Source organism: Psittacula echo (assembly GCF_963264785.1).
Source record: "Psittacula echo genome assembly, chromosome: 1".
Classification (NCBI taxonomy): Eukaryota; Metazoa; Chordata; class Aves; order Psittaciformes; family Psittacidae; genus Psittacula; species Psittacula echo.
In genome coordinates this window covers 54956983-54975383 of record NC_137735.1, presented here as the reverse complement: position 1 = coordinate 54975383, position 18401 = coordinate 54956983, and the positions used below count along the sequence as shown (strand labels likewise).

The following is an 18401-nucleotide window of genomic DNA, read 5'->3' as shown; positions in this document are numbered from 1 at the left end:
AAGGCTGTGTTTTCTGATCCAGAAAATGCATGTGATGTGTGCTGTAAGAACAGCAGACATCACTTTTTCACTCAGTGAATATATGCAAAATGGCTGCGCTACATCATTACACTGCCCAGTGAATAAGCAAAGCTGACTATATTTGAACAACTGCGTTTAATACCTTTTCATCTAGACTTTGTCCTTAAAAACCGATGATATAAGCATGACTGTTGAGCAAAGTAAAAAAAGGTACTTTTTCTGAGTCATTACAGAATGACTATCAGGAACATGGTAATCCACAGCTACAGGGAGGAAGACTCAGGCAGCAGAATGGGTTCAGGCAAAACGAGTAATTAGAATCGAAAAGCACAAGGGAAAACATGAAGTTAAAACATTCACTTAGAAAAAGACAGAGGGATGTAACAGAAGTATAAAAAAAAAATACTGACAGGTCTGAAGGACTGCGAGCTCTGGTTGTGCTAAGTCTCACAAGGCAAGGACAAGCAGCTCGCCAGCAAAGCCAAAAGGTGTCAGACTTTTAACAACAATTGAAGCAAAGTAATTTTTTCCTCACGTCTTGCATGACAAGGATTTGTCATAGAAAACAACGGAAAACCCTGCAAAATTCAAGCACTTCTTACGAATGTAACAAGAATTTACAAAATCCTCATAATAAAAGTGGCAGGATTAAACATGTTAACAGCAAAATATCATCTCCCTTTACAGCTTACATCACCATCTATTAAACACCAGAATGATAACATGCATTTGGGTAGACATGGGGCAAATTATGCACAGGCTACTTACTTGTTATTGATCACATAACAGGTAGGCAGCAGGGCTAGATGAATCTACCTACAGTATTATCTACACATCATTTTTGTATGTACAAAAGCTCCCCCCTTATTGAAAATGTAATTAAAAATTAAAAAATTAAAATAAAATATACTTACTGCTGTCATATATTGCATCTGATATAACAGGATCAAGTTTCCGTGTGAAACTACCATTACTGTCAGGGAGGAAGGCTGTAAACATCAGACGCACCACACTGAGATCCATTTCTTTAGTCTGCTGTACTGCTGCCTGACGAATAATTTCTCTTTCTCGTTCTGGAACCGATAAGCAGACAGATGAATTAACACAAGATCATGTAGTTCCAACCCCCTGCCGTGGTCAGGGACACCACACACTAAACCAGGTTGCTCAAAGCCCTGTCCAACCTGGCCTTGAACAGTGCCAGGGATGGGGCAGCCACAGCTTCTCTGGGCAACCTGTGCCAGGGCCTCACCATCCTCACAAAAAATAATTTCTCCTGATGTCTAACGTAAATCTCCCCTCCTGCAGTCTGAAAGCATTCCTCCTTGTCCTATCACAACACACTCCTGTAAAAAGTCCTCCAGATTTCTCGTAGTTCCCCTTTAGGTACTGGAATGCTGCTATAAAGCCTCTCTGGAGCTTTCCCTTCTTCAGGTTGAAAAAGCCCAACTCTCTCAGCCTGTCTTCATAGGAGAGGTGCTCCCTCTGACCATTTTTGTGGCCTCCTCTGCTCTCACTACAACAGCTCCACGTCCTTATGTTGGGAGCTTCAGAGATGAACTCAACACTCCAGGTGGAGTCTCAAAAATGCGGAGGAGGATCCTTTGACCTGCTGGTCATGCTCCTTTTGATGCAGCCCAACATGCAGCTGGCTTTCTGGGCTGCAAGCGCACACTGCCAGCTTATATTGGGCTTCTCATCAACCAACACTCCAAGTCCTCCTCGTCAGGGCTGCTCTCAATCCATTCTCTGCCCAGCCTGTATTTGTGCCTGGGATTGCCCTGACCCAGGTGCAGGACCATGCACTTGGCTTTGTTGAACTTCATGAGGTTCACATGGGCCCACCTCTCAAATGTGTCAAGGTTCCCCTGGATGGCATCCCTCCCCTCCAGTGTGTTGACCACACCACACAGCTTAGTGTCCACATCAAACTTGCTGAGGGTGCACTCAATTCCACTGTCTATGCCTCTGACAAAGATGTTGAACAGTGCCAGTCCCAACAATGACTTCTGAAGAACACCACTTGTCACTGTTCTTCACTTGGACATTAAGCCGTTGACCACAACTCTGAGTGAGACCATCCAGCCAATTCCTCATCCATGGACTGGTCCATCCGTTAAACCCATGCTTCTCCAGTTTTGAGTCAAGGATGTTGTCAAGCGCTCTGTACACGTCCAGGTAGATGATGTCAGTCTCTCTTCCCTTATCCACGTATCACTGCCATACCCCATTGTAGAAGGCCACCAGATTTGTCAAGCACAACTTGCCCTCAGTAAAGCCATGCTGGCTGTTGCCAATCACTTCCTTATGTTTCATGTGCTTCAGTGTAGTTTCTGCTGGATTCAGTGTAGTTTCTGGAGGATTTGCTCCATGATCTTACCCCGCACAGAGGTAAGACTGACCCACCTGTAGTTCCCTGGGTCTTTGTTTTTTCCCTTTTTAAAAACAAGGGTTATATTTCCCCTTTTCCAGTCAGTGGGAGCTTCACCAGACTGCCAAGACTTCTCAAATATGATGGATGGTGGCTTGGCAACTTCACCCATGACTTCCCTCAGGACTTGCAGATGCATCTCATCAGGTCCCACGGACTTGTGTGCCGTCAGGTTCCTTAGATGGTCTCAAAATTGATCTTCTGCAGTAGGTTCTTAGTTCTCCCAGTCCTTGCCTCCACCCTCTGCAACTCTGGCAGTGTGGCTGGAGCTCATTTTGCAGGATATGGGTGAAATGCAGCCAAATGAAAGAGTATTCTCAAAAGAAGGTCCCTAAGTTACTTAAGGATAGCATGTCTTGCAGCAATAATGCAAAATGGCTGTTTATCATCTCATTAAACAGGATAAGACCAACGAAATACAGGTGCACAGATGGGTACAGGCAGCTACGGAAGGAAGTCGCTCTACCTCATGTGTGTTTTGACAAAAATGAGTCCTTCATTCATACTCTTTAAAACACAGCAACAACACACCACCTCTTAAAGTACACAGCCACAGGCTGTCTTCCTATCAAAGGCCTTTCTCTAAGAATCTGTGTTTTCAGAAGCTAAACCTTTTTTTTTTTACTAAAAAACCTATTAAAAGCCCTATTAAAACCAGGCCATCAGTTCTACATACCAGTTAGCTGTCTGTCTCCACATCCTTCTGCCTGCAGATAGCCAAGTTCAGGATGCACTAGGAGTCCTGGGTTGTATCCTTTTTTGCAAGCATCTATCATGCGTGTTTCCAGAGTTTCAAACACTTTCTTCTTTGTGACATGAAGTATTCCAAGATTTGCAAACCTGCCAAGTTTTCATCAAGAGAAACATTTTATTAATTCTTTATGCCAAACCTGCTGCAGGCAGTCTCTCTCTTACCAGAGGCAGCTACACAACTGAAGTCAATGGACAGACTCTATAGGCTTACTTAAGCACTATTAATTCTTGAGGGCAAATCTTCCAGTAAGAAAAATCCAAGCTTACAAAACACATAAAACCTGCACAGTTATATGGCAGCGACCGTATGAGTGCTTGGGTTTTTCCCATAGCATAAGTAGTAAGTATTAGGTTTCAGACTTACACTGTGGAAGCACCTTAAAAACATTTGAAAATGTGGCTGTCACACTTTGTTTGCTCTGTCTTGGCAATGACATTAATATTTCATTCTATATGGCTGCCACACAGAACAACTGCTTAGAATAAGCTCCATCTGTTCAAAATGATTTGGAGACCAAGCTAAAAAGCTAAAAACAGTGCAAGGTTTTCCAAAGGAAATGTTTTAAGCACGGCCCTGGACATTCAGCAAGACACTTCAGGTACCTATTTGAATGAAAACTTCCATAATAACAAGATGTGCTTTTGTAAAAAACTCCCGGCATGTTTAAAAATCAGATCTGGAAGTATGAAAACAAAACAATAACTCAGTTTTCACGTGGGTCAACTGAGGATAGGAGAGCTGTTTCTAAACATCTGATGAAAAACAAGACAAGTTAGGAAATGAGCCAAACTTTTCAAGATGAAAAGGAGCATTTCAAATAAAGCTATTTAAATTGTTGTGCTTGGTAAAGTCAGTGCACTGGGCTTGGACATCAAAAGTTACAGTTTAAAAGAATCTCTCTCTCCCAACCTTCTCAGGTTTTTAAACTTCATCTTGTTCACCAACAAAGACATTCTTGAGATCACAGAACTAAAACTCACAGCCAGTATGAAACCTGATCTAAGCCTGAAAATGTAGACAGAAGCCTCAGCTCCATTTACTGATATAAACAATTATTCTTTTAAATTAAAGAACAGAACTACTACAATTTCACTACAATCTTACTGCTTTAAACTTAAAAAGTTTGACTCATTTAGTATTTTCATGTTTATACATGTCTTGCATTAATTTCAAATTTACTAACCCTATTTTCCTAACGCTTTTCACTATACTCCTATTAGCAGATTTCAGCAAAAGTAAAATATGAATCAAAACTGTAACAGAAGCAGTTTCACAGTCTTTCTCTTTGATCAAAACTACTTACATTTTAAAGACTGGGTTTAGGATACAAACTTGGACTGCACACCAAGAGGCTGAAATTCTACAAATTCTAAAGTGAAAATTATTTGCTTAAACCTATTCAGCTTGCTTAGGGCAAATTCTGCAGAGGTAAACACACACCCCATTTATTTTTCTATTTAAGATACAAACAAAACACAGATCAGAGCATGAACACCAGTTAGCTGCCTCTTAATAGTATTTTTGTATTGCTTCTTACAGTGCTTATACTTGATTCTCCTTCCTTTATCCCAGCTTTACAAATGAGTTGACAGACTTACCCTACAACCATATCTTTAGGTCCTGCATTAACAGTGCATACTCCATCTTCGCAAAATTTACCCACCAAGCTGTGAGCGTGTAAGTGGACGTATTTCCCATTAGTAACTAACTGGACGATTACTTTTGCAGGTCCAACATAATTGCAGATCTGTAAATAAACATAAAAGAAGTGGGATTGTTTGTTTGGGGATTTTTTAATGTAACAAGCAATGATTCCAGCTGAGTGTCTTTGCTGGCAAAGCAAAACTGAACTCACACAGAAGTGTGTATGCATTTCCTCATGAAATACAAACTAACTGTACCAGCTCATCACAAAGAAAAGCCGACAATTAGGCTTGACATATAAAATGGCAGGAGAAATGACCAAAAAAGCTAAGAAATAAAACAAAGCAAAAGGAAAGCAACCTTGTATTTCCCAAATCATGAACCTTGGGTTTTACACTTTGGCCAGTAACTCCACATTGCTCTCCTTAAATTTCAGTTAGGACATTGAATTCAGAATTAACATTGTTACATATAAGAAGCATACAGAAAATGTACGTATTTAGAAAAAAAACCCTGCCCAATTTGAAAACACTTAAAAGTATTTTTTAATATTATGATTGTTTTAAAAATTTTGGTCCCAGTTACAATGACTTTTCAGGTAAAGGCTTTAAAGTGAATTAATTTCATATTTGTAGGTATTTTGTTAGTTCAATATGCTAATATCAACACATTTTCCCTTATAATTTCTAATCACCATACACTTTTTAATGGCTTTTAAAATTGTTATGTCAAGTAATGCCTCAAAACAAACCTGAAATTACTAATGACATACCGTACTGGTAAATTATTTGCCTTACATTCATTATTTAGAACTTTATTTTTTTTTCCTCACAAGTAATACTCATTAAGTCACTTATCGGTTACGTATCACTTTCAAATTATGCTGAATATAAAACTACCCCACTTTAAAAAAAGCAAACATTACCTTCCCTTCCAATTCACTTAATTAACCCTTTTATCCATGTTGGGTTTTTTCCCTCCTCGTCTAATTTTTCTTTTAATTTGCCTTGGGCAAAGTTCTTTGTATTACAGCAGCTAACAGATCTAATCAACCAAGGTATTAAAGGATCATGATAAACATTAAAGCGATGAATCTGTGATGAACTGAATACCCAAGGTTATATTGTTGATAAAATGCTGATAACCAGGGATTGCCATGATTTTACCACATTACTAAGTCCCGCTTAGCTTCCTTCACTCCAGTTAACCCCTCTCTTGAACCCATTCCATCACAGCTGAAGCACTCCACATACGTACAACACGTGCCCTCCCATCTTCCTATTCACTGCTAAAACCAAAAACAAAAATCCCAACTATGAGAAAGCTGTTCCAGAAGGAACAGGTGTGCAGAAGTCCTCTCATTACTCACTGCCTGCTAGTTAACTGTGTAGTACTGGAGTAACTTGCATTTTGCATGTGCTGGTTTCTAAAACAGAAAACATGGGGCACTCATGCTTCCCTCCTGTTTCCAAATTGTACTCCTTCCTGGACTGAAACAACAGAGAGATGCAGAATAATCACTGCTTCACCATTTCCACCATTTACCAGCAGTGAGATAAAGCAGGGACCCCTATGTAACTTTCACAAATTCATCTGAAAATAAAAATGATGGTGTTTGGTGCTACATGTCACCACCACTACTACAATTAACTTTTCAAGAGGGAGGCTTTAAAAAAATAATTTTAATTTAATTTTGCACTAAACAAGCCTTTCCCTGCTATAAAGTTCCCAGCATGTCTATAGTGTTATATTCATTATGAGTAACAAGCATGTTCTCGTATCACATCAGAAAAGTTCAAGACAATCCTGCATCAGCTGTAGAAACCACAGTGAAACCATCGGTAGGACTACAGCACGTCAAGGACTTTCCAGCCTCTGAAGGCAGAACATATAACTGCAGTGGTAACCAGATTGTAATCTGCTCCTGTTACTCAGCTCAGCATGATCTTTGTATTCTTTCTCAGGGAAAGAACAAAAGAGTTCTTAAAATGTAATACCTTATGTAGGTCACAAGGCAATAAGGGACTGTTTTTGTCATCCAGTCTGATGTCCTATGCAGCAAAGGCTACAGAATGTTCCTAAACAATTTCCTACCTGTATTTCTTACAGACAGACCTTCCTGCTTGACTTTGAGACATCCAGGTTATCTCAGTGCCCCGCAAAATAGCCTCAGTGGTTAAATATCCTTATGTACCATAAATTAAGTCTGAAATAATTTTTCAGTATATTTGAATCATCCAATATCATAATTTCAGAATAACTTACAATTTATTCTGGTACTAAGATACATAAAAGGTGATAGTTATTTATGTCAGAATTTAAAAACCACTGTCAAAGACATTAAAAGGTAGACAGCATATAACAATGCTGAATATCTATAGAAATCAATATAGAGGTAGGGCTACAGTGTTGACACAAAAACATATTCTCAGCATGAGAGGGAGATAGCATGAGGGTGCTATACTGCTCAAAATCAGAGCTGTGATGTTAGAAAAAAATAGCTACCGAACTTCAAATTGCACATAGGGGAGAAAAAGAAAACAGGGAGTTCCTGGGAAGAGCATAGCTGTAATACTTGATTACATCCTGTCCTAAAGCAGCATTCAATTGATCTAATCTGATAAAGTTAAAATGCTGCAGGCTCACATTTATCTGCTTTTTCTCTTTGAGAGAGATTTGTCCCAGAGATTAAAAGGACCCTGTGAACTTGAAATCGAGTCAATTTCAAAACACAAGTTGAAAGTTTGTTATTTCACATCCTTCTGCAATCCAGACCCCAGACCATTTTTTATAGTTTCTGAAACTTTATAAAAAATTTACCAGAACATTTTCCTACTTCAGTGATGTTTTTTCCAGTTACTCTTACAAGCAAGAAGTGAAACCAACTGGTCAATGACAGAAAGCAAATGATGGAAAAGACCACGTCAAACCTACAAAGCCAGCAACTACAAGAATACCTACTTCTCTTCCAGTCACTTTGTTATAGTAACTATATCCCCAATCCTGCCTAACCTTCAGATCGTGACTAGTGCTGCCCTCAATACACACTTACAATAAGTGTTTCACAGACAAGGCATCACTCACTCTTTATAAACAATATGTTTTCACAGAGCAGCACTGATTTTTTTTTCAGTTGCTGGTCTAAGATAATATTTCAGACATGGTACAAATCGTTTTGGCAACTGAATGCTTACTTAGAGGTCTAAGAATAAGCAATGTAACTTAAACCAATGGGAGCTGAAGATTTTCTGATTCTCTGAACCTGAGGTCACCCTCATGCCAAAAAAGCAGAGGTAGGTGCTCTGCTTGAGGATCCCAGCTACACGGACTCAGTGATCCATATGCAGCCAAATTAACCATAACAGTAAAAAGCACAAATCTAACTGAATTTAACTTTGGCTGAATTTGGTTCAGTGCAGGTTAAGAGGGTGAAGATTTATAACAAGAAGTCTGCTCATTCTTATCTAGTGTTTATTCCCCTAAATCAGCTGTTAAATGAATTTTTAACTTGCAATCAGTGATTGATCACTCTACAACTGAATTCCTGCAGGGGCAAAAAAGCAAATATGCTGCTCCTTTCTTCATCAAGAAGGCTCACAACAAAGTAACTTGACTAATTTTTCATAAATTCCCCTCCTGAACTTGAAGTATGTGCTGAAATCCCCAATTTCAATGAGAATGCTTATCTCCAAATTGAGGTATAATTTAGGATAGCCCCAGGATATGACTGGATGGGCAGTTCTGTTCGGGTACCTGGGTTTAGGGCTCCCTAAACTGGTATGCAGCTTTGAACCACAAACTGAACTGCACAATGTCCAAACTCTTTGGCAGAGAGATGGTGCTCATCAGTTCGGGCACAACTCTGTGCAATCGCTTACTCAAGTCTCTGGGCTGGAGCTGATTTGCATCCTGCTCACAGAGAATAGGCAACTTGAGCTCGCAGCCACCCACAGAGATTTGCCCCCAAGGAGATGAAAATTCAGGACATATCCTTCACACCACTATTTTGAGCAAATTCTTTTCACACCCAAAACTGGATCAAGTACTTCAGTGCAAAACATGCGTTTGCCTACACTAACATCAGTATGTAAGATCATGACACACATGGTAAACACATAAGAAGGCCAGTGGAAATTTTCTGTGTGAGTTTTCTCACAGTTCTTCACATACATAAAGCCAAGCAAATTATGAATAAAGTTTTAGACAGTTAAGTAAGCCGGTGATAATACCAGACAATAGAGTTTTATTCTTTCTTCTTAAACTATTGATTGTTCCCCTGGACAAAAAGCTAGCAATGAATAAGAAGCTCAGCAGCTTTGATTTCAACTATAATAGATGCAGATTTGCCGTAAGTGTAAAGACTGGCATTGCAGAACTGCTACATTAACACCTGACCTACACCATCTCATAATACACTATACAGGAGGTGATTAAATATGTAATTAACTACCAAAACATCTTGCTTAGAGACACAGCAAAGTCTTCAGCATTCCAGCCCACAAATGAAAGACACATCTTTATGTGTTCCAGCTCAGCTACACTTTAAGGACGCTTTTATGTGCACTAAAGATGTCTATTTTCAGGACATCCCATGGCAGCTACTGGTAAATTACATCAGCTTTCTGTGCAGAGCTGGCCAAGCAGAAGAGATGCTGATGGTAGCTGCACTGGCCGCACCATGGCCAAGGTCTATCACAAAATCTCTTTTTCACAGCACGACCAAAGTTTATGGTACTGTCCTTTCATAGCACTGTCATCAACTAATAGAGGTTTTATGGTGAAATTCTTAGTATAAGAGTTAAAAAAAACCCAACCCAAATCAAATCAAAAAACCCTAATGCAAAAAAAAAAAATAGCAATCTTCAATTGTGCTCACCTCAGTTACGACAAGGTGAGCACCCTTTGACAAAACACAGAAGAGACTTACAGGAAAAGGTGTGAAACACTTCTGTCTTTACTGGCACCACTTAAATCAAGAACAGGCACTAACAAGCAATGGCCTTGAGGAATTTACTTGTTGTGTTCCCTTGCCAGCCTCTCCCAGCAGGTGTTGCCATGTAGGGATTTGTACTAGAAAAAACCCAAATGCATACAGTAGGACGAGAGGGAGTGAGGGAAAGGGGGACACATGTGTATGTATGTGTATTTAGATGAAATTAAAATCTGGTTATCAATGAAAACAGAAGGTTTGATGGAAAGCCAAGCAACATTTTGCTTTCTAGTTTACTCACAGAGAAATTCCGTTTCCCGTATAACTCCTCATTGCATATCTCCTTGTCATGCTATTGTGTGACCCACCACACTTTTATAAAGTACCATTTGCATTATCAATGCAGATTGGATTGGAATCCAAAGATCTGGCTCAATTGAGATAAATTATGTCTGAACATACCAACGAAATTTAATTCATTGGTTCACCATTACCGTCACAACTGGATAGGGGAACACAAGCAGATCTTTTGCCTGGGCTAGTAATTTTTCATAGGGGTTTTGAAAGGCTATATAAAATTAGCTTTCCCAGCCTCTTCTCAATTCGCAAGATTAACACCTCAGGCTACCTCAGCCAATGCTGATTATTTTCCATTGAGTCATGCCCATACTGATTCATTATGGAGATGCAACTGTTCCAAACTCCAGCCTTTCTCAAGAACCGCGTAAGAGCTACACGTGTACTGCTGAGAAAGCTAAGGAGTGGCACAGAGCAAGACAGAGGCTGACTGCTTGCCACTCTTCCCTCCCCTTCTCTCCCCATAAAGGAGAGAGTAAGAGATAATGCCAGAATTTAAATACATTAAGAGATAACACCAGAATTAAAATACATTAACCCTGATCCTCATGAAACAATCTCTAGTGCAATAGTTCAAAGAGGTAATACAAGACTAAGACTTCCATTAAGTTAAAAAAATACTGAAAAGCAACAGTGTATCTTTTTCCCACTTGGATGGAAAAAGAATTTGCTGCAAGAACCATAGGTAAAGACAGCTTGTCTCTAATCCTAGAATGATTAATCACCACTGGTATAATCTTCATATTGTACTAGCACAGATTGTTTCTTTGATTAGTATCTTTGAATTTTTTCCGGGGGGGGGGGGAAAATCCCCCCAAAATGTTCAGTGAACATCTGAACATAATGCTGCTACTGTTAAAATGAGAAGTTTTCTCTTGACTTTAAAGGAATTCAGTCCTTAAGAACTGAGTGTCCTAGAGATATTGAATAAGGAGTAACATGAACAGAAAAAGAAGGAAAACTTAGTAAACAGCATCTTAGAGTGAAGTGGAATAACAGACCAGACTCATGCTAAAGCTTTGCGATGTGCTAAGAGTAATTGAGCATCTCAGGCCTTGCTTTACGCTAAACTGCATCTTAAGGATCAGCTCCATTAGCCTGCAGAAGGACAGTAAGGTGGTAAGTGCAGGAAAGCTTACTGCTCAACTGTTGGCACACAAACACTGTGTCAAAATCATTCCAAAAATATGAAGACAACTTCCTTTTCAAAATCAATTGCATTTTGAAAGTTGAGACCGAAATGCAGTCAGTCTTGAGTAATTTCATTCAAATTCACGTTGACATCCAGCAAGGTCCTATACACATACGTATGATACATGCATTCAGCTGCAAAATTAATGATTTATGTACTTACTTTGACCTGAGGGTATGATTTCTTGTTCTTTTCACTAGAAGCACCAGGAAGCCCACCATGTGAAGGCCCTTCACATACGTATCGGAAACGAAAGCCCCTCTGTGGAAATAAAGGAAGAGAAACTTGAAAGCTGTTTAGAACAAAACTAAAATAAAATAGCACACATGAGTGCACACACGCACACACACACACACACAAACAAACAAAGCTTGCCCAAACCGCCCACAAACAGAAAAGTTGTATCTGTTCACCCCTGAAATGCTGTCCAAGTGCTGGTTAACAAAGCACCATTGAACTGTGCCCTGGAGAGACGGTTCTATTCTCACTTCTATATACAGCAGCAACCTGAAATTTTTCTTTCAGTAGTATTTTGAAGCAGAGAGCTATTTATACTGGGAAAACAAGATAAAAATTAACAGACAGAGAATGCAAGAGGAGATACTTTCTCCCACGATTGCCATTAGGTAGAGAAACTGAAGCCAAAAATAACCAAGGAAGTCCAAAGCATTGTAAAGAAGAGAACAAGGATGAAACAGAAATGCTTCTTCCATCTGGGAAGAGTGAGCATGTGAAAGCTGTATCTCCAAGCAGAGTCCAGAAACAGCACAAAAGCTTCAGGGGACTTTGAATGGTTGGTTTTTCATCTCAGCTGCATAAATAGATGTCCGAATACACTTCAGGGAACTGCAAGATATTAGCAACCACTCTAGAGTACAGCTATCCATTTATTGCATTTTTATTCACAGGAACTAATACCCCCTTTACTTCACAGGGTAATCTAAAAGGCACAAAAGATGCAATTCTTAAGCACATGTATTTGGTTACTCTAAGTCTACTTAACTATATTATTTCTCGTGGACCTTGACTTTGGACACTTTCAAATCTACTCCACAGCCTGTCCAATTTCTGGCAAAATCCCCATCTTGTATAGGGCTTCCAAAGTAAGTCCAAACGGTGCCAGTCAGAGTTGTATTCTTCATCAAAAATCATTCAGCTCCTTTTTAATAGCAGACAACTTTGGATTTAAAGTCTGTATTAGATGACACAGTTCAAAAATTACTCTGTGATCATTAGCTTCCACACCTACCTCTTCAAAGTCTTTTCAGTTTAAGAGCATGTTTTCCAGGCAAATGTAAAGATCTGATTTCTATTCAGGTATCACCAGTCAATGTATTCATACTTAAGCATGTATTTGCCTTCCTACAGTGACTTGACTATATTGAAAGTGCCCAGCTACAATGAGCTTGAACTCAAGTTGTCCAAAAAGCAAAGCAACCTCTGGAGTCACTGTGCATGAGATAACCTAGTCTCTCTTCACCTCTATGTCTTTGATCCAACAAATCCATCATCTGCGTGGCCTTCCCCAGCCTACTGCTGCCTTTGCTATCCTAGCTATGTTTTCCACATACAGTCTTACTCCTCCCTAGCTGTCTCTGCTCCAAAAATGACAACAAGCACCACTCTGCTGATGGATCACCCTCATCACCCTGTTATAATCCATTGCCCAGCTTATCGCATGGGCACACCACTATAGGAGCTACTTGCTGAGAAGTAATGCATGGAAACATGCAGGGAAAAACCCTTAGGTACTGCACACTGCAGGATACACCATGCAAAGACACAGCCTGATTTGGGATGAAGTAAAGGAACGAGGAAGAGGGAGCATATTCTTGTGAGTTCACAGTGCACTGCTATTTCACCTGTGACCATGAAGCGTCCTTATTCCTGGAGGGATGCTCAAGCACAAAACCGATTTGGTCTGTGGATGAAATAAATGTTCTCTACTGCCTCCTGCTAGGAAGGCTGGATTGTGGCATGTTTCTGCAGAAGACCAAAGGAAGGATGGAACAGCTTTTAGTCACCCTCTTCCCTTCTCTACTGAACAGCTCCATAAGGTAGAATTTTATGCAACTGATCAGGAGAGGCAGAAAAAAGGTCTCCATACTGTAACAGCTTTAGGGTGAATTGTAATTGCTGAGGGCACCAGCTAAAAGGGGAACGATACCCGGTATACTTCAGGGCAACCTTCACCCAGCTATTACTTTGTGCCTCAGGTGAATGAAAAATAACCCGTGCATTGGGATGACTTTTATACTGTCAGAGGAGCACAAGTGAGTGTTTGTTAGACACTCATTTGTCACAGAAAAAAAAATTCATTCAAGTATTTATCTTGGTTATTCAAAACAGCAACTGTGATGAAAGGAATCTCAAAGGACAACGAATGCGATGACAAAGCACAAGTCAAAAGTTCTTGTAACTTGGGAACAGACTGAAACATTGCTGGGTTTTCCTTCTTGTGTTTCAAGAAACATGAAACAAATTGTGAGAATTTTCCACATTTGGTCTAATCAGTTTCAAAATATAGGGGTACTGTAAGAGCCACTTCTGAGATGAAGAGTGTGTGCTTAAAAAGACATTTGTTTAAAACTCCCAGTTCTGGTTTGGGTCTTTGGTTTTGTTGTTTTTTGGTTTTTGGGGTTGGTTTTTTTTTTGTCTTATTACACTTCCAGAGAGACACAAAGACGAAAACAGAACAAAACAGGAAACAATTTAACTACAAAAGTGAGAGGAAAAACGGCTCACGGTTTAGTGCCACATTTGTTATGAGAGTTCAACCTCTTCAATACTCTCTTTTTCTCATCTCAAGTCATAATTTTATTTAAAGCTGAACATAGTGACTTAGGTACCTTAAAGATTTGCAAAATGTAATGCTCTTCTTACCTGTTTTGGCTGTTCTATGATTTGAAGATACGGTCCATCTGCTAAAATAAAAGAAAGAAAAGTCATAATAGAAATTATATTTCTATTACTATGACACATAAATTGCGAGTGTAAAACTGATGCCCTTGAATGTCTTGAGATAAAATTTTGGAAAGCATCTAAGCATCTTCTGTACTTAAATGTTAATAAATAATTTAATCAATTGACAGTCTGTCATTTCCAGTGTTCCCTAAGACCAGTAGAGTAAGAAGGATTAACTCAAAAAAGTTCATTTTAGCTCAGAGAGCCTTAATGGGCAACTCTGATCACTCACTTGAAACTTGCAATGGTAAGAACAGGATCCTCCCTTTGCCACTGACAAGCAGCCTGGCCTTCCTGAGCTAAGGTTAACTTTTGTGTTTAAACCCCTTGGGCTCTAAACACTATACTCACAAGCTTTTGGCCCCAGGGCTTCCTACTGAATAGGTGCTTTTGAAAGCCTAGAGACAGCCAATGGGAAGCTCTGAGGTATGGAATACAGAAGGAACTTAAGCTGTCTCAACATGCCCTAACAGTCAGAACTGCTTAAAAAAAATATCCTGGAATTGAGGATACTAAACAATTTACATTCTTTTAATAATTTCAGATTCACTTTTAAATATACAGTTTTGCTCTGCCTCTAAAAACACTGAACACAGCTTATTTGACTACAAACACAGACTCTATAAGGAAATCCATGTTTGAGCATGATGCCAAATACAGCATTACGTTCTACTGAAATTCTGTTTGTGTCTTTCAAAGAAGGCTTCCTTAAACAACTCTGTCTTGTACTACTCTATGAATACTGGCAAACTTCATACCATAAACCAGTTTAAATAGCCTTCGAGCAAACCTAAATCCAGTGAGAACTCAGTGCCACCAGAGTTAAGAATTCATCACCTGATCAAAGCTTAGCTCCAACTCTGACTGTTTAGATTTATTTACACCGAACAGGAAAGCTCTCTAGGTGGGGTGGTTGTGGAGTCTCCTACATTGGAGATATTCAAGGCCCGGCTGGACAAGTTCCTGTGTGATGTACTCTATGTTACCCTGCTCTTGCAGAGGGGTTGGACTAGATGATCTTTTGAGGTCCCTTCCAACCCTTGGGATTCTGTGATTCTGTGGATGGCTGTGAAATACCTCTTAAAATGCAAGCCACTCCTGAGTCTGACAACGACAGTTCTGAACAGTGTGATTTCTTTCCTGGCTCTTGATAAGCAGAAGAGAAGGTCTGGATTTCAATGCTAAAAATTCGATTGATATCAAAGCAGATACCAAATGACAGCTTCACTGTGAATACCTACATAATATTTTGCCAGCTATATCACTGTTGAAATTATGTATCATCATGTGCACTCGATTAAAACCATACCATGCCATGTCACCATCCAGGTGTAATCTGCCTCTGAACAACTGCACTATCTGTAAGTACCACACAATCCAGCCACCTCAAGTAGGCAGTACCTGGCTTCAGCAAAGAACTACATACTTGTAACAATTTCAATTTGCCAATAGGCCTATTGGTAACTGATAATTAAAAATGACAAAGGATTCATTAATTTATACTTTGTAATATGACTACGTGCATCCTTCTCAGCTCCTCAATACAAATTCACTTTAATAAAACAGACATCCATGTATTTAGTCAACACAGGTCTTAACTGAACAGGCTTCTCTCAACATGAGAGTTTTGATAAATATGCTAATAGATGGCATTAGTATTTTGCTGTTGAAGTTAGCTGACTCAGCAACTGAATTAGCTTCATGCCAAAGTTATACTGCAAATGCCAGTCACAACAATTACACATACAAAGATTTATTTCCCAAGTCCAATGCTTTTCCTGTGAAAAAGTAAACAGTGCTAAAATTAAAATTTTGAAGACATGCAAAACAATTGCCTCAAGACCATTACACAACCTCTTACATTAGAACGAATAAAAAATAGTTTTGACTTCAGAAACTTTAAAAGACAGAGTAACATTTAGCTTCTGTGCAGCTTTATGTTTCAGTTTTTGTCTGTAACATGGAGTCCAGATGAGCTGAGTTGGGTTTAAGCATTATATAAGCACTTAAATTTAAGACCTCTGTTCACAGACCTCTAACACACCTCACGCTTTAGGCATGTAGAATTTTATACTTGAACAATCCACAGGCCTTGTATCTCCTGAGCACTGGCAGAAATATGCACCTAAACTACAACTGTGCAGTTCAACTTTCAACCAAGCCTCCAGGGCAGGATCTGCCAAGTAATTGTCCTTTGGCTGTTCTCCCCTTAGGAATTCATTTTCAGGGCATATACACTGGGTTAGTATTGGCACAAAATACTACTGCTTTCTCTTATGCATTAGCCAGAAAAGGAAGTTCTCTTTTATCCAACAGCTAATGGGCTGCAGCAGTCTCCCAGGATCCAGCAGATCTGGGTTCCAACTTTTCCTCAGCCTAAGGAAATGCAAACTCCTAAGACAGTGATATACATTATGTTGGCCTATTGGAAAGCTCAAGGGGAATCCTTTGTGTTGGTGAAATGTTTTCACCTTGCACAGCACTTGTGAAAACTCAGGAAAATTGAGAACTTAGGACTGTGGTTCTTATGGCCCCTCAGGAAAAAAAGCCTATAAAAAGCATATAAGCATACTGATTAGAAAAAAAAAAATCTTCCATACTAATACTAGGAAAGTCCAAAAAATGTGCAGTGTAAATGTCCAAAGGCAAATTAGATATCTGTTATCATGAATCATATACCAATGTACTTACAACAAAGTTTTGTGAGGTCTTATTTTAACCTTTGGGTCTGGTGACTAAACACTGCCTCTCTTACAATGACTAAGTGATTATCTAGTATACCAACTGAACAGTACAGAGAAAGCACTCTAATGCAAGATATTTAATTACATCTGAAATACTACTTAAAAATAAGTCAGCAATATTCAAGGTAACTTCCAAGTATCAATAGCATATTACTTCGACTATAAAAAGGATTTTACTTAGAATCATAGAATCATATCATAGAATGGTTAAGGTTGGAAAGGACCTTAAGATAACCTAGTTCCAACACCCCCTGCCATGGGCAGGGACACCTCACACCAGACCACGTCGCCCAAGGCTCCGTCCAACCCAGCCTTGAACACTGCCAGGGATGAAGTGTTTACAACTTCTCTCGGCAACCTGTTCCAGTGCCTCACCACCCTCACAATAAAGAGCTTCTTCCTTACATCTAACCTGAACTTCCTCTGTTTAAATTTCAACCCATTAGTCCTTGTCTTATCACTACAGTCCCTGATGAAGAGTCCCTCCCCAGCACCCTTTATAGCCCCCTTCCAGATACTGGAAGGCTGCTATGAGGTCTCCACACAGCCTTCTCTTCTCCAGGCTGAACAGCCCCAGCTTTCTCAGCCTTTCTTCAAATGCGAGGTGCTCCAGCTCCCTGATCACCCTCGTGGCCCTCCTCTGGACTTGTTCCAACAGCTCCATGCCTTTCTTATCTTGAGGTCACCAGAACTGTACACAAAATTCCAAGTGGGGTCTCACAAGAGCAGAGTAGAAGGGCAGGAACTTCCTTCGACCTGCTGGTCACTTAGTGAAAGGTCTCATACAGCTGTCTTCACTAAATTCTGAATACTTCCCAGAAGTACATTGGATAGACAGCCTAACATCGGCTACATGTGGTTCCTTCTTCCTCTATCTCACCCTTTCCCACGGGGAAAAGAAAAGATGTCTAGTGCTCTGCACAGGGAAGATCTTAGTATGTCACTTTTATTAGTAGGCATGTCTGGTTTAAGTAGACAGATAGCAGAAACGTGAAGATGTACACCTTGTCAAAGGGACCAGTAATGACAGGATTTGTGACGATCTTTTGCACCCCTGTTCTAGTCTGGAAAGTTGCTTGCTTCAAGTTCTTGTTTAATGAGCAGCCCCCTCTTAAGTGTTAAAGAACCACAAGAAGGAATGCTGCTTAATGTCTAAGTAGAACTTAAGTTCTACTTTTGCCCCGCAGAGAGGCTGAAGCCGCATACAGACATGGAGCTGGCCTCTATGCAGAGATGACTCTCACTGTTGCCAAGAGCCAAGTTTTGACATGAGCACTCCTCTTGACTTGCCTGGCACTGCTGCAGCCAGAAGAGCTAAGAACTGCAACTAAAACATGCAGTCCTCCAGCCTGGAGGAGGATTAG

The 18401-nt window shown here is 39.8% G+C and overlaps 1 protein-coding gene across 7 annotated transcripts in view; it reads right to left on the bottom strand.

Moving 5' to 3' along the window:
* The window catches only part of NFKB1 (nuclear factor kappa B subunit 1), a 60867-nt gene that overhangs the window by 25135 nt on the left and 17331 nt on the right, over positions 1 to 18401 (bottom strand). For 3 of the 7 annotated variants that reach the window (XM_080621304.1, XM_080621306.1, XM_080621305.1), the window contains exons 4-8: positions 14213 to 14253; positions 11492 to 11590; positions 4805 to 4953; positions 3129 to 3292; positions 936 to 1094 (exon numbers count right to left, since the gene is read on the bottom strand). In XM_080621304.1, the coding sequence (XP_080477430.1) occupies positions 936 to 1094; positions 3129 to 3292; positions 4805 to 4953; positions 11492 to 11590; positions 14213 to 14253 (612 nt within the window). The remainder of the gene's footprint in view (positions 1 to 935; positions 1095 to 3128; positions 3293 to 4804; positions 4954 to 11491; positions 11591 to 14212; positions 14254 to 18401) is intronic. The other 4 variants (XM_080621308.1, XM_080621310.1, XM_080621309.1 and 1 more) reach the window with 2 other exon arrangements.